This window comes from Ciona intestinalis, chromosome 8, assembly GCF_000224145.3.
Source record: "Ciona intestinalis chromosome 8, KH, whole genome shotgun sequence".
NCBI classification, from domain to species: domain Eukaryota; kingdom Metazoa; phylum Chordata; class Ascidiacea; order Phlebobranchia; family Cionidae; genus Ciona; species Ciona intestinalis.
The window spans coordinates 942331-962829 of record NC_020173.2 but is presented as its reverse complement, the minus strand read 5'-3'; the positions used below and the strand labels follow the sequence as shown (position 1 = coordinate 962829).

Genomic DNA, 20499 nt, shown 5'->3' with positions numbered 1-20499 from the left:
AGATGACTCAAGCAGATCAATCGTTCGTAAGGGTAAAGGCCCAGTAAGAGAAGGAGATATTCTTAAATTGCTTGACTCCGAGAGAGAAGCCAGGAGGCTGCGATAAATTAAAAACTGATACATGGGGAACGAAAACGCGTAAAGACAGCAAGGGGCTAAAACGTGGCACTGGTCCCGTTAGTAATAAATTAATAATCAACACTGTTTAGTTCCATGCTGGCCACCCCGAACAGGGTAGAAAACAACAACATGTAAAACTTTGTATCCATTTTAAACAAAACACACCCAGTTTCAGCATGCTCGTGTTATACAAGTTAAGAACAAATAGCAGACTCATGTTGGTACTGCATCGTTAAGATCAGCAGGAGTCTTACAAATAGTTTGTGTTATCTAAAAGTGATATGAAACAACAGCAATTAATGATTACTTTGGTTTATAGCACTGATGTCCAATGTTTAACGCAGCAATTTGAGTGTTTTGTCGAAAATTGCAATCAGGTACTACAAAAACATGGTGTTATATAAAGTATCTACAGTGATATGCTTACTTATGTACAGAAAAGCTGAGAACATAGAAGGAAAAAATGAAAAAGACTAAAAACTCTAAACACCAACTATGAGCGCTTGGTGCACTTGGAAAAAAGATGATAAAATAAATACATTGAAACCACAAACCCTGAAAACTTGTAACGAAAATGAAATAGTTGCTGAAACTTTAAACGAACGCGTGTGTAATGGGATACCAGCATGTGAGAACAGATAATAAGACTTACAAATGCTTTTTGCTTAGGTAAACAGATTTAGAAACAACTGAATTATACTGGAACCTCAAAAAGTTAAAAAATAAAACAATACATTTCAGTTCAAAGCCAGCAGTCATATATATATATATATGTTGTATAAACCGCACCACACAAAAAAGAGGTTAAACTAAAAATTTAATACATAAAGTAGAGGAACACTTAGGATTTTATTGTACAAGTCGAGGAACTGGAACATCTAAAAAAACATTGAATTAGTTAGTAAACTGTTCTATACTATTTTGTGAAATAAAATTCCATACATTTTTTTACTATTGTAAAAAAATCTTTTAAATATAAATAAATCCTCGAACTGGTTCTGATAACTTTTTTCAACGCGACCCAAATATTAAAAATTAATTAAATGCCTAACTTGGATTTCCCAATGCATTTTACATAAATTTATTTGACATAGTAAATCCAGTCAATATTTGTTAGGAACTACTGTAGTAGGCAATACAACCAAGCTAAAGGGGTGGTAAATTTTGGGTTGCATACCACAACTCGAAAATAATTTTTGTTGTCACCTTGGTTAGAAGGTTGGTTTTGACTTCACTTTTTCTGCTTTATTCGACGCAGTGGCTCCAGTTGTGGAATTTGCTGCAGCTGCTGCCTTCTGCTTCAGCATTGTCCAGTCAAATATGTAGTCATACTGTTGCATAGACATATGAAAAACAGTTACAAAACAATGTAAAAATATTTTAAGAACATCTACAGTTTACATTCTAAGAACCACTGTTTTTGTTATTTTTAAAGTAATTGAATGAATGGCAGTCAGATTTGAAAAAATATGGACACCGACAGCATAGACATCTAGGAGGTAAACTGGAAAGAGGGAAGTATTATATATAGTATATAATGTATAGTAGTATCCAGTGGTGCAGCCAGAAAAAAAAATAAGGGGGGGGGGGTTAATCAAAAATTTTAATTTTTTTTTTGGTTTATAGGCGGTTTATAACCCTGGCTGCGCCACTGGTTGTATCCCTAATAAAACGATAATCTTCCATAAAATCGTCAATTTTAAAGGTGCTAATAAATATAATGCAGAGGTGGTATAGTAGCATAAACGTGTTTTGCCTCAAAAACTTAAGGACTTGTTACCAATTACAATGTAGTATACTAGTATTATATTTCTATGTATTCACCTGATGGTTTAATGTACGGAAAAGAATTCTGAACAACTGTCGCAGGTACATATAGTCTGGTGCTTCTTCAAATCTTAGTCCACGGCAGTAGTTGAGATACATTGCAAACTCAGCAGGGTAGCCCTATAGTTTTTATGAAAAATACCAGTGGGTTTACTTACCTATCCAAGTAAATCTTGGAAAAAACTTTGCTTTAAATAATCAGTAGTGTCACTAGTAGGGTCAGAGTCCTAGTGTCCAAAGGAAAGCAGAAGTGGTGAGTTTCGCATTGGGTTTAAACTTTTTTAGATTTTATTCGTGTTTTTTTGTGGGAGAGCGTAAAACAGTTTACATTTACCTTATCAAACATTTTTGGGTAAAAATATATAAATTTACGCACATTAAATGACTGAAATGTCACAAACAACCGCTTCTAATACCATATTTTGACTTTTTTTTACATAGAAACAAACCACACTTTCCAACCATTAAACTTGCTGTGAGGTCCCAAGTTTTTTTGTATTGAACGAAAAACCTGCATTTTCCCTACCTACTGTGTTATTCTAGACAAAAATGGGTTGGTCTACTCCATATTTCTAGGGCTCTGGTGTGGGTACGCATTTACCACCCAAACTGATACAGTAGCAATTTACAACCAATTATTTTGGAACAATTACTTACTCTGCACAAAACCTCGACTGGCGTAGACATTTTCTTTTCACTTATTTTTTCGTATTTTTGTTTCTTAGTGGCTGCCTTGAGTCCCTGCCATGGTAAAGAGCTTCGGTTGAAATACATGAGAACGTAACCCAACGATTCCATGTCGTCTCGTCGACTGTAAAAACAAGGCATGAAATACACCAGAATTTTCCAAACTTTTTTGCTAACCATATCAAATACTTCTGATCGCAATAAAATTTTCAGCGATTTATATAGTAAGTATAATATATGGCATATGCAATAATTTAAATTAATAGTATAACACTATAATATATATAGGCAATAGTAAAATTAAAATACCCTTGAAGTTAGTTTCGTGTAATATTGGAAGCCCAATGCAGTATATATATGCTATTTCAAATAGCCAGATAAATTAAGTAGTATGTGTATGATTTCGTAAAGAAAGGATACAGTTATACTGTAAGTATTGTATACTGCAGGAAACCACAAAAGATGTGGTAACTTCTTATATAAGAAGACTTAGGTATAGGTAGCGCCTTACGGTCTAACGAGTACATGTACAATAATTCTTAGAAATGCAGAGAATATTCAGAAACTAAATGACAAAATCACCACATTGTTGAATCATTTCACACAGTTATTCTATACATAAACCAATACTGCAGCACAACAAACAAATTAATGTTAAAGTAACCATACATGGGGCAATAAAAAATGCATTAGTATAATAGTACATGGTACAGTGTATTACTTTGGACATTAAAATCAATTACGTTAATCAGATGGTTAATCTAGCATTAGTGGAAGTAGTATATAAGAAGCATAAGAACTACATTAATAAAGTAGAATTAAGCATACTGATTGTACTTTACAATTCATAGCACAGTATACAAAACATATGTTTATTTTTTATATTTGACATTTCATTTTAAAAGAGACAAAACACAATTTTTCATTTTATTACTACAATTTTTTTCGATACTTTTTAATAAAAAAAAAACAATAACTTTATTATTGTTTAACAAACGCTCCTTCATTTATTTTATTCTAACTTTGCTATTAACATTGTAAACAACAGAATAAGACAATAGGCCAATATTATAAACAAGACAATATGTTAGTTTTATTTGTAATTTCTAAACAACAGAATAAACCAGACAAATGACAATATTTTTTGTTAGTCCATAGTTGTTCGTACCTCTGTTCAATACCCAAATGAGCATTGATACTCGCATATCTCGCTGTACCGGTGAGGTTCTTATCCTCCCTATAAGCGATGTGTTGACGTGTTCGATTGTCACGATATTTCTTCGCGAGCCCAAAGTCAATGAGGAAAAGCTGAAGGAAAATTTCAACACGCAGTTAAAATAATGAAGTCGTTTTGCTATAGTTAGAATTAATCAGACAAAAACAGCGGCATAAAGAGTGCATCAACAACAACAACAATATTAAATGTCAGGAACAATATTAAACGTCAGTGCAACAAAAACAGCTAGAACTAGCAATATAAATAGTGTATGTGATTTCTAATATTCTATTTTACACAAGTGCTGACAAATTGCAGAAGGTTTATTGTATTTTCTAACACTTGACTGTATTTTACAGAGAAAAAAAAGAGCATGTTGATTTGAAAGAACTTGAACATTAAGAATCGTCTCTTTTTAATAAAAACAGTTGTTTGCTGGCGGTTTACACAGGAGAACGAACATCAATCAACACTGTATGTGGATCTGCTATATATGGCTCCTTATATGCTTCCTGCATGTTGTTTATCATCAAGTTGTTACCTTGTTGCAGTGACGTCCGATTCCCATCAGGAAGTTGTCGGGTTTAATGTCGCGGTGGATGAAGTTTTTGTTGTGAACGTACTCGATGCGGCTGATCATCTAGGAGGGAAATCAATGGCGTTTCAATCAATGTGTAAATAATTTATAAAGGGGTGGTCGGGACCAACAAAGGCCGCAAGTTTAACTGAAAATTTTTATAAGTTCTTGCCTGATCTGCTAACATTAGCACTGTTTTCATCGTGAAACGACGGGAACAAAAGTTAAAAAGATCTTCCATGCTTGGCCCGAGTAAATCCATCACAAGGACATTGTAATCTTTTTCAAGGCCATACCATCTATGAAGTAGAATATAAAGTTACTGTGTGGTGTATTGGCAAAGAAATCAAACTTTGGCAATAATTGTGAACTAGAACATCCTTGCGTTTATGTTTATTTATAAGTAATGCACAGGAGAGTAAAGAATTGCATTTAGGTAACACACCATTATACTGCAGCATATAAATCATATCCTATATTAAGAGAGTATGGGCCATTATTTTTTGTTGGCATAAACATACATATGTTATCGGTACACAGCAATTAAAGGCAATTTTACAATTAGATGATGACGTTCTCAAACCTTCAGTGGTATCCAAATAAACAGAAACTTAATTGTATGGCCCTGGGGATGATTTAAGTATGGTACACAAACCATAACACTACTACTTCATTGCTTGAAGTGGCTGGGCGTGTCTAATCAATTACAATTTTCACTGACAATTAGCGTGGCAATATGGAGTAGGCTAGTGGTTTAAGTGCACATAAGATTAATATGTGAACTTCAATAATCAACATAATATTTCCACCCCCTATTTAATCAAATGCAACTTTAAAACTGCATTTATAAATTCGTCGATAATGTAGTGAGTAGACAAAACTAATATTTATATAGTATTGGCAAGACATTTAACAGCAACTCCTCCAGCCAAGTGGTCACTAATGGGTTGTTCAAATTATTAACAAGACATAAAAAAGAGAGAAATCCCCACCCCGAAAAAAAAAAATTACTCACGAAGTAATAACTCATAAGCTGACTCGAGGTGTATGAACACCCGTGTTATAACGACTGTCGTTTTCCGGCCACGCAAAAATAAAGTAAGTTAAATTCATTCATTCCGTATGTTAGTATTTGATTAGCACAAAAACTATACAAAATTTGTCAAAAAGCAAAACAAAACGGTTAAATGAGTCTGTAACAAACAAAGGTAACCTTATATGAGGTATTCCAACACCTCCCTGCAATATTTTGTAGAGTTTACTTTCATAAAGCAACTGTGGATGTCTGCACTTCTGTGATTCCAACTTCACAGCAACTTCCTACAACAATAATATGAACAATTTTATTATTTTTACATACCATTTTCAATTGGAAATATATTTAAATATATATATCTATAATGGAAATTAAATAACATTTTGATTTTAAAACCAACAGTAATATGAATTTTAAAAATGTTGTTGTACTATACAGGTAGCAAAAGTGAGTTTTTCGTATGAAAATGTACTATTTCAGCGAAGAATCATGTGCAATGTGCATCATTATGTATTAAGCTACTGCAGTAGCCTAAAAATATATACCATGCAAAATTAAACTAAACAAGACCACAGTACCAATAAAACAAATGTATTTTACTAAAGAAGTAAAGTTACTGCTTGTACATATATTTCGCAATATATCATATTTAATTAATAAACTTTACCAATTTTTAGCAGACACAGTTTTAACACAGCAATATATAGGATATAGCCTAGCCTATATAAATCAACTACAACTTCAGAGTTTTTAAAATCATAAAAATAATTTTTCTAAAATTCTTGAACTTGTGTATTAGGCTATTAGCCCCTAGTAACTGATACATACAAATACTAAATCAAGCATAATAGGCATAAATTTGGTAAATATAGATATATAGAGAGCCTACAAACCTCTCCATTGGTCACATTAATGCCAAGATAGATATCACCGAATGAACCACTTCCAATTTTACGAACGAGGCGATATTTCCCACCGACAATAAATTCTGACTTGGAACTTCCAGTTCCAGAACTCGCAGCCATTATTTTGGTAAAATTACAGTTCAAACACTTTAGTTCATTTTACAAAAATGCAGCCCTAGCTTTTAAAGTTATAAACTAAATTAAATTTTAAAATATTATGTCTTAATATAACACAAAAATACGACATACATTAACACAGAGCCAAATTAACGATTATATAAAAAATCAGGCACGTAATTAAAAATTCATGCACGCATTGACGTTTAGAGAACCCAATATTCAATCGTATACTGCTCGTAACTGCTTACCGCTACCCTGTGTTAACCGTTGACAGAGACTAGTTTTGGGCCACGCAATTAATTATATCTTCTTAAAAATAACACGTTATACAACGTGTTGGCACGCCCACAATCAAAGCACTTACTCCGACTTCGCTCAAGATAAAGTTGCAACTTAGTAACGATAATATGACGTCATGAAGCGAGTTCATGCGGCTGTGGTGGCGCTGTTTAAGTTTTAAATTTAATAAGTTGTTATAGGGGCATAACTGTTATTGGTTAAAAACGTCAGAATATTGGTATGTTTTAGTCATATTTGCTTACCAGGCAGCTTAAAATGACCGATCTCCGAAGTGCGATTATAAACTGTACCAGAAGTGAAAGCAAGATGCTTGTATTTTGTCGTTCATCTTGAACGGAACATGAACGGATTAAAACTGAACGACGAGAACGAAAGGAAGACGATATAAGGTATATAACGATAAAAAAGTCTCGGTCTTTTAATTTATAGTCATTATAATGGTGTTAATATTGCACGGGGTTAGATTAGGTGCCCGATTAAATAAACAGACTGCATTTACTGTCGGTCGAAAGAAATTGATAATTAACGAAATGGGCGACGATGGGTTAAAGACACAATACATTCGCGATAATAAACAAGTGCGGATGAAGCTGCCAATTACAGTGGCGGTGATTTTACACACTGACACTATGTGATAAATTATAAAGCCAATCTTGGCTTATTTTATGTACAGCGGGGTGAACGGTTATAAAGCTATTTGAAAGGGGTCCCCACACTAGGTTTTATATAGCTTCAATTGCTTTAAAAAGTAATTGAAGGAATGTATTAGGGCTTTTAGTGCTAATGGGTTTACAAAACGTGTCTTAAGTTTGGGTTTAAAGGTGACACTTTTAAGAGCAAAGTTTAAAGGCCGTTAGTCTTTTCAGCATTAGTGATACTTTTGGTAGAAATGCGAAAGGGATAAAGATTACATTCAATAACACTTGGGATACAATGTCGATGGTTAAATACAATGCTGCAGAGTATTAAAGGCGAGAAAATACGAGTTAAAGTGCAAACCGTGGAATAAAAACAACACGATCAGGTCTGCGCTGTTCGGCACAATTTCCATATTAGAGTATTAAGACCTTGGCAGGCATGATTCTGTTGCTAGACTACATTAAGTGATGCATTAGATTAGGCGTTGGTGGCACGCAGTTGCTCACAACGTGACGTCACAATGCTTCATAACACGTCACAATGAAAGTAAATTTAAAAGTTTGCCATATAAATCTGCTAAAACTAAAATTTTTGGACGTTGCCATTATTTCCAATGATTGGGGGTGGGGCGAGGGCCGGTCGGTCTCATTTGGTATCGGTGTCCGAAACCTGCAGAACGAAAGCACTTTTTTGGAAAGTACCGATATAGCAGCGTATTTGGTGAGTAAACGTGATGTTTCACGTTTCGGCAAAAAACATGCGATTGCTGGATTAGACATATTATTGATAATAGAAAAGTACTGTTACTGGTATGACATACTTTCGATACTGTTGTAGCAAACCTATTACTTACTTATGTCTTGCCCGTTAAGCATATGCGGTTCTTGTGAATATCCTTGCTGTCGTGCCCGTGGACTGCTTAGGTCTTCTAAAATAAAGGAACATTTGAACTCAAAATGATAAGATGTCACTATCGGTTTTGTGACGTCACTTCGATGGCTTGTGTGGTAATAAAACGTCATAATGCAATTGATTGGTAAAATTTTAGGGTTTTGTTTTTTTTATTGGGATTAGACTGAAATACATTATGTAGATATACGCCCCGTGTTTTACGGTGTAGTTGTTGTCTGGAATGGGGAACGCTAACGGTACGGATCGTAAGAGACGAAAATGGAAAGATAAAAAGGTTTGTATTTTGTTATCAGAACGCACGTGTAGTATAATGGAATATCGTTGCCCGCAACGCAAGAATAAAAACAAGTTTCATTACCTTAAATGAATGAACAAATGATGAAATAAATGTAACTTACTTATCCTCGCGTGGCCGGAAAACGACAGCCGTATTAACACGAATGTTCTGTTCCCGCACTCCGTGCCAGCTTACGAGTTACCAAGTATGTTACTTTGTGGGTAATCATTTTTTTTATGCTTGGCTTATCCTTATAATTTGGACAATCCATTAGTGACCACTGGATTGGAGCAATTGCCGTTGAGTGTCTTGACCAAGGACACATATACTACGAGGTGTATTTTTTTTAGAAGATATGCACTAAAGTAAGAAAGGAATCAAATCAAGATGATGAGAGAAGTTACCACGGAGATAAATATGATCGGTTAAAGCGAGCGTTAGCGTTGGAAAAGGTATATACTCCCTTTTATTGGGTAAGGAGTTATTACTGGGGTTGTTTGAACAGGATGTACATGGTAAGAAGCCCCGTTTGAAGAAAACTAAAGTAAGACGGGTTCAGAACGAATCGGTTTGTTCGGACGAAAGCTCGGCCGCTAAAATTAGAAACCGAAGAAAAAATAATCGACCTAAACGCGGGAAAGTTAATAAAGAGAAGAATAAACAAGACAAATTTCATAAACCAGAGGCTGTTGGTCAAAACCGAGCCAGCCAATTTGAAAGGGAGTTTAAGATGGGGGCCAAGTTATCACCCAGTAAACGCTGCATTAAATGGTTGTGTGAGCAACCGAGTGTAAGTGACTGGTCAAAGGGGGCGACTCCTTCCACTGTATCTGTGCAATGTACGGCGGGCACTTCGAAGTATGTGAAATTGGCACTGCCAAATAAAAAACGCGGAGAAAATAGCGAGGGTAAAAACGTACCAGCAGCCAGTGGGAAACGGTGTAAAAAAGACCGCATGCGAAAGGGTAAAACACGGAAGCGGACAGCGGGAAGTAAGATTTGCCTAAGGAAAAACAGCTGTATATTTAAAAAATCTGCGAAGAAAAGGAAGCATAAGAAGAAACGTAAAGATGTGAATGTAAAGACTATTTGCAAGGAGTGCGTTAGAAACAAGTGGAAAAGTCGACTTGAACAGACAAGAAAAAAGTCTAAATTTATCTACGAGAAGAAACATAGGACCGGGCATTACCTTAGCAGAGAAAAGGGTATAAATTCACGCATAATTTTTTAATGATTTGCTTTTACGAATGTTGTTTAGGATCGACTTCGTTGGGATGGGCGATATTACAAGTGATTGCGCGACTGGAGAATCACAATAAAGCTTATCCGTTAAAGATATTGGAACAGCTGAAGTCGAAATGGAAATTCACGGAGTTAAATTTAGTGTAAGCGTGTGTGCATGTGTTTTAAAATACTCAACCACAAAGATACATACATAGTGACTCGATAGCGGGTACGAGGTGTATAAAACAAAACACACGTGTTAATACAACTGCCATATAGCCCGGATAACCATTTAGGATAAATAAGATTTAAGCATTCGTTGAACGCGCTTCGTTTAATCAATTATATACAAGTGGTGTAAATCGGGTGTATTGTAACAGTAGACCAAGAAGAAGGATGGGATATTCAATTATGTGTGCTATGTGCTCCTGTTACCGTTTACAGTAAAGGATAATCGTTAATATTCCTTGTTTTACCACCACAGTGGCTTGAACAGCGCATTGGAGTGGATGAGAAAACATAAGTTGCTTCTGTGCAAAGTGACGAGAAACAGAGACGATCAGTTTCAAGTAAACAAGAGGTGACTAGAAAGCCTTCGTATATAACACATACATAATGTCACATGACGTCTATATTTAAGCGCATGCGTAACTTTCGCTTTGTTGTAGTAACCCATCGTTCGAGAAGCGACTGAAGAAACTATGCAAGGATGATAAGCAAGTGCCCAGACTGCAGTTCCAAAGCGGTATACCACACTGCGTGTCTATCAACACACAACTCAAGCAAAAACACCACTTAAAATAAACTGGCAACGCAGGAGATCGTTTTAAGAGTCTATATATACACCTATGTGTGTGAATTAGTTGCGGAACGGACCTTCATGGTGTGGGCAGTTATAAGTAAAGATATTACGCCCATAGTTTCGGTGTAAATTGTTATTTTTGGTTGGTTGTTATTCGGTCGACAGTTTTATGCGATCCGACGTATTATACCATGGTTGTGATTTACAATTGGAAACTACACATGAGGTATACATACAGTATACAGCATATGACTAGTTAATACATGGAAACAGTCACGTACTGCGTCACAGACAATACTAAAATGTTAAAACTTCCTTAAGAAACTAACCTGATTTCTGACGACCAGTAGAGAATTGGTGAATTGCTTCGTTCAGAACATTGGTTGTCTGTAAAATGAGTCACCGGGTTATAAGCGGTATGTGCATGTACGTAAACAAACACATTTGACGTATTGATATCCGGTGACATGGCATAGTGGTTAGCACGCATGCCTCTAACCCAGAGGTAATGGGTTCAAGGCTCGTCGCTGCTACCATTGTGGGCGTATGTGTACTTGGGTATGACATTTGACGGTAATTGCTCCGACCCAGTAGTCACTAATGGGTTGTCCATATTACCAACCATATACATATAAACAAATAAAAAAAAAGCAAAAATGTATCATACGTGGTAACACGTAAGCTTGCACGAGGTGTATGAACACCCGTGTGGTAACAACTGTAGTTTTCCGGCCACGCGAGAATAAAGCAAGGTGCATTCATTCAATATATACACGGCACAGTAGCGCAAAAACGCAAACAAATTTCATGTTTGTTTGTGAATAAGACATACCTTTCCCAATGCGTTCTTTGCTTTGGCTTTGTAACCAGACAGACCACCAGCACTGCTAGATCGACGTTCTTTACTGGAACAACATAATTAAATTAAAACTATAATCTCGAACATTTTTGTCAAAACAAAAAAACAAGTTGAAACAACTGGTTCAACATTCTAACATATGAAAGGTTGGGTTAAAAGTAAAACTGAAATAATATGTTGCAAAATTGGTCTGTATTGTAGCGCCACTATAAGCCGCCAGATAGACATGTCAATATATAAAGTAGCAATGTCTGTTATACTGTTAATCACTTACGTATCTTGGGTAGATTTGGTGTTTGAATTCAAGTCTTCGTATTGCCTTGCAGCGGGGTCAGAGGCGAGCGAGTAATCTGTTGGAATCAAACGTAACTTCATTCATACAGAACATATTTCCTTCCGTGTTAGCACAAGGTTACTTACCGTCTGGGTCAATGCATTGGTACGAAGCTGCAGTCCTCTCAGGAAGTGCTGGTAAAATAACACAACGTAGTTAGTCACGGTGGATAGAAACGCAATGTTACAAACTCTGTGGGTGAGAAAAAAACCAGAGACCTAATGGAGCGTGAAAAGGCATGGTAAACGGGGTTCAACAGAGTTTTGTATTGGTAAATTTAACTGTTTATTTAATCAAACTTCGTGTAACACAGCGTTTCTTAAACTGGGGTAAATTTCAATGATCTATACTAATCAAGATTTATATCGGCTGACAAGACAAATTGAGCCGATTGTGGTACTTCATTGGACATTGAATTACTCGTTGCCAAAAGGCAAGCGCCTCCGTCGCATTCAACAAAACTGATGTAATTAATTGTTTTCGATTTTTAATAAATGAACGCCATATTACATATTGGGGGTAAATTTGATAAGCATCTTTGTTAAAAAGGTAAAGCTTACAAAACAGTTTAAGAACCAATGGTCTAACAAATATGGGTATATAAGGAAACTGTTACATTGCTTCCACTTACGTGGCATATCAACTGACGAACGCGTGGGCATCCGGGCAGGTACGTTGCCTTCTGGTAGCAAACCTAAGACAAGATATTAAAATGAAACAGTGCAAAAAGTTGTTTGCGTTACGTGTGGTATGAGACACGAAGCATGAGTTTCATTTTAAAATGTCTTGATTTATCTTTTTGAAGTGTAAATACGGGTCGTGTAACGTGTGAAGCAATACGAGAACCGAGATAGTGAAACGCATTTATCTTTCTTATGGTATCAGTCTTGTGACCTGAGCAAATACTTTAAACGCGGGAGTATAATCTATGTATTAAGGTATATTTACAACCCTAGATACGGGAAATTCATGTTCGTTGGGGTAGTAATAGCCGTAAGAGGAAGCATGTGATGTATTGTATTATCTATCACAACAAAGATATGTACGAACTTGGGTTGTAAGCTGGGTTGGCAATGGAGTTTGAATCCTGGGATGAAATTTCGGAGTAGTCACTGTTTACTTGTTTGCCTAGATTTGTAAAACTTGATGAAAAATTACGAAAAAAAATTACGGATACAGACATGCAAATGATGTTTGTTGTGTTAGTAGCAGCATGCAAAGTAAACAAAAGAAAGTCCATATTATGTCACTGTTAAGAACAAACCAGTGAATTGGGTAGGGTGCGACAAATTCATGCTTTCAGCAGGTACGCTGTAGTACGCCGGTTCGTCGCGGGTAATGCCAGAGTACATCGTGTCTGCGGGAGATTCGCGGGCCACGGATGCGTACATTGGGCCATCGGCTTCGTCCCGGGATATAGCAGAGTACATGGACGATTCGGGAAGAGTTATCTCGGCGTATTTCCCACCTACTGACGCGTACAGCTCTCTTGGAGATGTAGGACTCGCGGCTCCAGAGTTTACAACAGCTACGTATGGTTAAAGCTTGAAATATTAAACGGGCGCAGGCAAAGTAGCACAGCAGCAAAGAAAGCCCATTTTTGTTAGTAAACGTGCAAAAACACCCAGCAAATTAAACACATTGAACTCACCCTTGTCTTCGGTGGTTTGAGCTTTGTATGGATTGTTGTTGCGTTTGATTGTACGTTTTGGCTTCAATGGAGGCTGTGGTTTACTAGTCAAGGCGGGCTTGTTATCTGTAATACGACGTGGGTGAATAACACACAATCTTAGCATATAGCTTTTAAAATAAATATATAGTAGGGTGGGGGAAGATGAGACACATTTTCATTGTATTTTCTCGTCCAATTTGGTAGTAAACAAAGAACATTCAAAGAATTATAAAACAGTATTCTCACGACTTCCATAGATCATTGTTAAATGTTTAAAACACGAGCTGTATATTTGGATATTATGTGGTAAAGGTGTCCCACCTACCCCACCCTACTATATAAAAAAAACGATCATGATCGTAAAATAAAACAAAATGCTTTAAAACTTAAAATTCAACCAATGTTGAACGCAAACAATGAGAATGATTGCAAAAAATGAGTCGAATTCGGAAATAAAAGGAAAAGGCAAACCTTGCGTTACAACCAAACCATGCGGATCATGGGCTACAGCAGAGTAAGGGTCATGGGTAGGTTCTGTTGTGGGTGATGTTTCAAAGACGCTTGAGGATGTAGAGCTTATGGGAGTGCGGTAGGGCATTGGGCCCAAAGCAATAGGAAGGTGGTTGGACTTGCTGTGGAGGTAACTGCTTTCAGATGCACTTCGGATATCAATACTGCTGTATGGAGATGCACAAGTAAGTTTGGGCTTATGGCGGACTGTTCTTTGGAAGCTGTTGTAAAGGTTTTCGGTTGCATCTGGTTTGGTTGGTTTTTCTGGGGGCTTTGGTTTTTCGGGGGCAAGAGGTTTTACGACTTCATAAGAGGCTGGGGTTGCTGTTTTGTCTTTTATGGAGCGTTGTAGAACGTTGTAGGTAGGACTGGTACGTGCTACTTCGTGGGTAGTGTTGGTTACGATGTCCGTGTATGCTCCAGTGCTGTTCGTGGTCGTCACAGGCGTGGTAGAGATTTTCTGGGAGTCTGGGTTGGTTTTATGATCGGTTGTGATGAATTGGTTCGTTTTGGACGTTATGGCTGACTTTTTTACGGCAGGTTTATCTGTATCTTTTTCTGTAGGCTTGACTGCTTCAAACTTGTGTTTAGCAGCATTCACTTTACTGTTGTTGTTGTTATTGTTGTTTCTTGAGTGGAAACTGTTTCGGGTATCGGGTTTGGAACTTTGGTGTAAAGCAGCGGTTGCCGGTGAGCGTATATCTCGGTCCACAGACGCCGTTCGTTTGAATTGCTTCTTTGGTTTGATTGGCGGTTGCTCGTGTATGTCGCGCAAGTCAAATACGGAAGCGGAGACGTTGGACTTTTGCATTGGAGATGTTTCTTTCTGGAACCCTTGTGGCCACAGTCTTTGCTTTCGAGCTTCAATTGATTCGGGAACTTTTGTCTCTTCTGGTTTTGTTAACGCTTTATTCGGTTTTGGTTTTATAGCGGGAGGTACCTTGTCGTGGGGTTTGGGGTTCGAACCTGGTAACTTAGGATCATGCTTGTTGGGTGCAAACAAAATGGATGATGCAGCAGGCATGTGTTTAATTGGTTTACTGGAGGCGTCGGGCTTACCTGCGGCTTTCGTGTAATCTGCTAAGGATATACCAGTTGGCGCTTGTGACCTGTGAAGGTAAGAACGTTTTTAATGTTTTCTGACCTTTTATTAGGCAGTAGCGCTTGTTTATTGCCGTGGTTTTAGTATTAAGAGCTAAGAGACTGTTGTGTGCCTAAAAACCTAAGAAAATGACTAGTGATGAACAGTGTAAACATAAGGGTGGGGTTGTATTTGTTAAACAGTGTTTACTTTCACTCCTACCTTGGTTTCGGTTTAATATTTGACGACATGGCCCCGGATATTTGGTTTGGTGGATATGTAGAGTTGCTTGCTGTATTAGGTCGCATGGGCAAGGCTGTCGTCTTCTTGACAGGTGGGCTGTTATTAGACAGCTGTTTCCTTACTGCTGGCTTAGCTGAAGGCTGCTGGGTTTCTTTTAAAGCTGGTGTGCTCATTTTCCTCCCACCATCTTGGTTAGGTTTGTTTAATTGACCACCACCGTAGCGGAAATTTGACGTCTCATAGCTCGACACCGGCCTGGTCAATGGACTTCCACGTTGAGGTCTGTCGCCACGGGAGGGTTTGGGAGGTGGGGGGCCAAGGAAATCTTCAGGCCTATGCATCGGTGACATCACTTGATTATCTTTTTGGTTCAAGCTTTTGCGGTGCTTTGCTTGTTCAAAAGGACGACCCGGTTCGTCGTTATTTCCAGCAGATGTGGGTTTTTGAGACGACGGTGGTGGTTTTGGAGTTATTGTCACATTTTCATAGTTTTTCGACACCAATGCCCTGGAGAGGCTTGAATTAGACACACCTCCTTGGTCCTTTATATATTTAACGAACATCTCCGAAACAGCGAGATGAACGAACTCGTATTGATCCTGAGGGTGCATGATAAGGTTAGCGTAAACATGCAGCATAACGTTCGCTTACAAAAATACTACAGATAACGGTTATTGCTAAAATACCTTTGTTTGTACGACTGCTGGTCTTTGTTTTCTCATTTCCGCCACAACGTTGAACACTGTAATGCTTCTTAGCAGTTTCTGTTTACAAATATGGGCATGTAAGGCAAAATAAACACAAAAGGCAGGAGGTTCATTGAGGTAAATAAATACAAATAGTTGTGTTTCAAGCAGCTTAACGATTAATTTATAACCTCAGGCATTTTGAACCGTATAACAACTGACATAACATTTCTTAACCATTACCAAAATGGCTTAAATACCCATTTACTAAAACGTCAAAAAATGTATACAAAAATGGGCTGGTATACAGTAGACACACATCAACACATGTACATACCTTATGCAGTAACAGGTTCCTAAAATAATCAATTGCGAGAACTGCTCCTGTCCTTCCACATCCAGCACTACAGTGAATACACAGGGGAACTTGGGAATCCATGCTAAACAACAGTGTTATGTTAGAACAAGTTTATGATAAACGATATCAGGTTTTTACTTAAAAGCTCGCTTTAAGGATGCTAGAAATAAGCAAATAGTAGCGTTGTTGAAAAAATGACATTAAATTACCTAAACAGATATTTTGCCTTGTGTAAAAAGTAAATTACATCCTGCTTGCTCAAATGTAGAACAACATGTTTACAATTACCATAAACTATAAATTTTCATGGTTGATATAACCTTATGATATGGCAGCTGCACAAATGAGTTGTAAAAAGTAGGTTTTAGTATGATTGTACATTTGTACCTGTAAGGTTGAATGTCACGGGCGTACTTTATCATATTTAAGATCTCATCCCTTATTCTTGGCACACCGTGGTCAGGCCAAGCTTTATACTGGATCTGGGATATTTTTCGTTTTTCCTTTAATAACAATGAGAGTAAATTAAGTATTGGATTTGTTTGGAACTTCTGTTGCATTAATTGTTATCCTGACACAGTTGCTGTTTACGGTATAATACAGGAAACGCTCATTCGCAGAGAATTGCATAAGCGCTCTGAGGTCATATTAAACAAGGGCCCACATTCTTGCTTGCTTACAAAAGAACCTGTCACACTTTGTAGATGTGTAAATCAACTCTACCTCCTGTGTAAGGTGCCAATTTCCTCTTTGCAATGTGAGGTTAGCTTTCACATGGTAATTACACAAGTAACACCCAGTGCTTTATGAGCGCCAACATCAAAATTAATCACTACTGCCATGACAAGTTCAATACTATTATAGGAATTTAACATGACCAAGCGCTATCACAACCAAGTAAGACAACAAGTAAACCATGTCACTTAACAAATATATTATATTCAAAATCCTTAAGAAACATACATATATTTGAAACCCCAAATAACTACAATGGAAAGTGAGTTACGTCACGTTTCAACTACACGAAACGCTGTAAAAATTCCCCTATTGCAATGACCTCGTGATAGAACAAGTAAGTTTATGTAGTCCAACATGACGGTTTGCATAGTCACTGTGTTTTCCTTGCAACAAAAGCATAGAGTTGCCCATTTCCTCAAATGAAAGGCAAGGTTACATGTGTACATCCCACACAACTACATACTGTATGAATACCCTACCTGGCCTCTCTGTACAACAAGGTGGCGAATAACGAAGCCGTGTTCACTGTTTTCCTCACGAGTCTAAGTAAATGAAATCATATATTACGCAATTGTCTCAATAGTGGTGTTGCATTGACAATGCATGGTGTAAATTACATACCAGGATGATTAAGATGTCATCATACTGCTTTAATTCCTGTTCTTGAGGCCAATACCTGTTTAATTGGGACATTAACTTTTGAAAACAATACAGGACAATAGCACAAAATTACATATTAGAAATTACAAATTATCATACATTTTTGCTACATTCTGTATTTTAATATTTTACACATTTATGCAATGTGATAGAAATTAGGCAATGTTTGCAAGTTTTATTAAGTTATATATATTTAATATTTAATGTGTTTTCAACTTTTAAATTTAGCTACCTATGTTAACGTAAATACAGGAACTTTATAGAGTATGGAAAATAATTAAGCTAACTCCCCACCTTTCACACTTCTGTTTTCCTAGCTCAATTTCCCTACACACCATCACAATTGTACTAATCCTATATTCCCACAACATTCGCCAAAAATCAGTCACAGTGTGTGGAAGTGGGCCTTGTGAAGCAATGTAACTATTTTTTCCATCTGTGCCCTGTAACAGATTAGACAAATTGTAAGAAAAACTAACATACATAAAATGTAATACATGTATAAAAAAAACCTAAAACAGCCATTCAGCATATTTATACAATAGGCGTACAGAAATATTTTTATTACTCAGCCACAGAGCAAACCAATGTAAAGCTGTACACAAGATAACACATTAATAAACAACTTTAACTTAAATATTAACAAACCTTTATAAAACTTGCATTAATATAATCTGAAGCATTGTTGATTGTGGATAACTTGACCCTTGTTGTATCAACTGTAATTTAAACATATTATTTACAATATAAAAAAATCAGAAATTTTGGGACCCCTTTAAACATAGGAAAGAAAGAATTAAAATGCCACACATTTTTATATTGACATATTGAGAGTAATTCACAGAACTGCCAAAGTCAATTCACAGAATTACAAGTCAATGTGAGGTGGAATTGAATTACGCATAAATTAGATTGACATCATAGTCTGTTTATGTGTATATAAATAATATTTATGGCGACTTATCTGGCTTTATATTATGTATACAAAAGAATTTATATGAAAAGGTATTGATGCAGTAAAAGTTATGAATTATTAAAGTGTATTAAATATACTGTAATTAATAATCAGTCCGTGCCATTTCAGACATATTAAAAATGGTGTTATTTCTTTACTCACATGGTAATATATCTTTATATCGGTTTTTCTTTTTATTTTCAGGTTTTTCACCAGCACTTGATTTGTATTGGGAATCTGAACTTATTTTTAATGATGCGGAAAGGTGTTTTAGTTTCTGTAAATTAATAAAAAATAGTTTGACACAAAAAATCATAGTTTTAGGGTATTTCTTGTACTAAAATGCTAAATTAAAGAAAGGAAAACAAATGTTAATGATAGAAATGATAATAAAAAGTGAAAACTTTGTTGTTTAAAAAGACATTAGCTATAATGTATTAAACAGTAAAACAAATAACAAAAATTCATTTAAGGAATTAATACAACTAGAAATTGAAACAAATCTTCAATCATGACTTTTTTAATCTTTAACAATAATAAAGTTAACATTTTGACGATTTTACTTGAAAATCCACTGAAAATCCATCTTCACCCTTTATATTTTGGTCGTATAATTTTTCAGCATTGTTGATAAAATCATCAATTACATCTTGTGTGGATGACATCTTTGCTTTCTTGCCAAAGCAATATTTTAAACCAAAGTCATAACTTGAAATTTTCCCTACCCAGCAACGTAATTACACTGGATGGTGTTGCGGAGGGGATTTTGCAACATATAAACGTTAACGTCTCCACGTTGCAATATATAACACTGCAATACAAAGATGCACAAGAGGTTAGTTAGATTGCTTTTATACGGTAGGATAAAAGGGTCTGCCCGAAAATATAGGCCTTCCCCGTAAAACAGAGCACTCGATAAATAGGTATAAACGTCTGTTTCATAATGTATCTATCTAACATCCACAGTACACTAGTTAAAAGTGAAACTACAGGCTTTAACGTCACACCACATAACCTCTTACCGTATATACACTTTCCACTAAACCACAATTTGTGGTCCACAAACAATTATTTCCTGCTCCCTTGTGCTCTGTTGCGCCACATGTGGAGCGAGATTAGTAGCATTTGAACATTACTTCCAAACTTGCAGTTTGTTTGCAAGTGGTCATGTGTCGTTGCAATAGAATCGATAATAAAACAAGAACAAGTCAATATTAAAATGGCTAAAACAAACTATAACAGAACCTTTTAATTCATCAAAGTTGAAAGAACAAGAAATCACAGATCTAATGCATGAGCACGTATAAACTAATAATTTGAATAGTATTAATTAACCCTATTACTACAATGGTCGACTGAGATCGATCAAAAAAACAAATCAAAAGTAACCAACAAAGCGGGCATTGGTGACTGTAGAGCAGTAGGTAGAATGCATCTACTCGTGTATTATAACTCATTAAACTTAAGACGTATAAGGATTGACGTTTGGTAAAGAATAGGTGTAAATACGCTTTGTACACCTCCTGTACCATGTGTTGACATGTAAACTTACACTAGTTATCTATAGATTCGATATGACTACTACCGGGCACAAAAACCACATTTTTGAGCACGTTAGTGGTCATATAGATCCTTTTTCGTCGAACAGTTGTTCTTATTGTTGTAGTTGTTGTTTTACCGACTTTTTAACGCACTTACCTCATTTTTTAATTCTAGCACCTATTCTTTAGTTTCTTGATTGAAATCAAATCATAATATATA

The 20499-nt window shown here is 36.3% G+C and overlaps 3 protein-coding genes across 10 annotated transcripts; 1 reads left to right on the top strand and 2 right to left on the bottom strand.

The window, feature by feature from the left end:
• Positions 1 to 256: 256 nt before the first annotated feature.
• Positions 257 to 6559, bottom strand: LOC100177660 (casein kinase I). Its single transcript, XM_002131915.5, has 9 exons — positions 6357 to 6559; positions 5641 to 5747; positions 4600 to 4726; positions 4392 to 4490; positions 3803 to 3942; positions 2605 to 2758; positions 1945 to 2067; positions 1327 to 1451; positions 257 to 998 (listed from the first exon to the last, which is right to left on the bottom strand). The coding sequence occupies exons 1-8, from the start codon at positions 6486 to 6488 to the stop codon at positions 1332 to 1334; spliced, it is 1002 nt and encodes a 333-aa protein (XP_002131951.1). The 5' UTR covers positions 6489 to 6559; the 3' UTR covers positions 257 to 998; positions 1327 to 1331.
• Positions 6560 to 7084: 525 nt separating this feature from the next.
• LOC100177704 (tyrosine-protein phosphatase non-receptor type 18-like) lies at positions 7085 to 19904 on the bottom strand. Of its 7 annotated transcripts, none has more exons than XM_026835360.1 (22): positions 19761 to 19904; positions 19302 to 19549; positions 18901 to 19015; positions 18432 to 18502; positions 18078 to 18226; positions 17745 to 17799; positions 17603 to 17665; positions 16773 to 16888; positions 16365 to 16467; positions 16028 to 16105; positions 15321 to 15940; positions 15077 to 15126; positions 13487 to 13591; positions 13100 to 13363; positions 12886 to 12963; positions 12467 to 12529; positions 11922 to 11969; positions 11776 to 11851; positions 11475 to 11547; positions 10972 to 11029; positions 8281 to 8355; positions 7085 to 8096 (listed from the first exon to the last, which is right to left on the bottom strand). In XM_026835360.1, exons 2-22 carry the CDS (start codon positions 19401 to 19403, stop codon positions 8032 to 8034), a joined length of 2427 nt encoding a protein of 808 aa, XP_026691161.1. In that variant the 5' UTR covers positions 19404 to 19549; positions 19761 to 19904; the 3' UTR covers positions 7085 to 8031. The 7 variants fall into 7 exon arrangements, with proteins under 7 accessions (XP_026691161.1, XP_018668380.1, XP_026691159.1 ...); XM_018812835.2 differs by having other exon boundaries at positions 13979 to 15126; positions 19761 to 19896; XM_026835358.1 differs by lacking the exon at positions 12467 to 12529 and having other exon boundaries at positions 13979 to 15126; positions 19761 to 19900.
• On the top strand, positions 8363 to 10915 carry LOC100175343. Of its 2 annotated transcripts, none has more exons than XM_009860942.3 (6): positions 8363 to 8613; positions 8970 to 9068; positions 9122 to 9821; positions 9875 to 10001; positions 10325 to 10420; positions 10509 to 10915. In XM_009860942.3, exons 1-6 carry the CDS (start codon positions 8560 to 8562, stop codon positions 10642 to 10644), a joined length of 1212 nt encoding a protein of 403 aa, XP_009859244.1. In that variant the 5' UTR covers positions 8363 to 8559; the 3' UTR covers positions 10645 to 10915. The 2 variants fall into 2 exon arrangements, with proteins under 2 accessions (XP_009859244.1, XP_002131940.1); XM_002131904.4 differs by having other exon boundaries at positions 8967 to 9068.
• Positions 19905 to 20499: the final 595 nt, after the last annotated feature.

What these genes read in the sequence shown, in the direction of transcription:
- LOC100177660 (XM_002131915.5), bottom strand. Translation starts at nt 6,488, where the DNA reads ATGGCTGCGAGTTCTGGAACTGGAAGTTCCAAGTCAGAATTTATTGTC. An exon ending in TGCTAATGTTAGCAGATCAG is followed by an intron (nt 4,491 to 4,599) that starts GCAAGAACTTAT and finishes TTTCCCTCCTAG; the next exon opens with ATGATCAGCCGCATCGAGTA. An exon ending in TCCGTACATTAAACCATCAG is followed by an intron (nt 1,452 to 1,944) that starts GTGAATACATAG and finishes TCTATGCAACAG; the next exon opens with TATGACTACATATTTGACTG.
- LOC100175343 (XM_002131904.4), top strand. Translation starts at nt 8,560, where the DNA reads ATGGGGAACGCTAACGGTACGGATCGTAAGAGACGAAAATGGAAAGAT. An exon ending in TTACCTTAGCAGAGAAAAGG is followed by an intron (nt 9,822 to 9,874) that starts GTATAAATTCAC and finishes AATGTTGTTTAG; the next exon opens with GATCGACTTCGTTGGGATGG. An exon ending in CAGTTTCAAGTAAACAAGAG is followed by an intron (nt 10,421 to 10,508) that starts GTGACTAGAAAG and finishes GCTTTGTTGTAG; the next exon opens with TAACCCATCGTTCGAGAAGC.
- LOC100177704 (XM_018812835.2), bottom strand. Translation starts at nt 19,403, where the DNA reads ATGTCATCCACACAAGATGTAATTGATGATTTTATCAACAATGCTGAA. An exon ending in GGAAAACAGAAGTGTGAAAG is followed by an intron (nt 17,800 to 18,077) that starts GTGGGGAGTTAG and finishes CCAATTAAACAG; the next exon opens with GTATTGGCCTCAAGAACAGG. An exon ending in GCTTAACGGGCAAGACATAA is followed by an intron (nt 8,097 to 8,280) that starts GTAAGTAATAGG and finishes TTCGTTCTGCAG; the next exon opens with GTTTCGGACACCGATACCAA.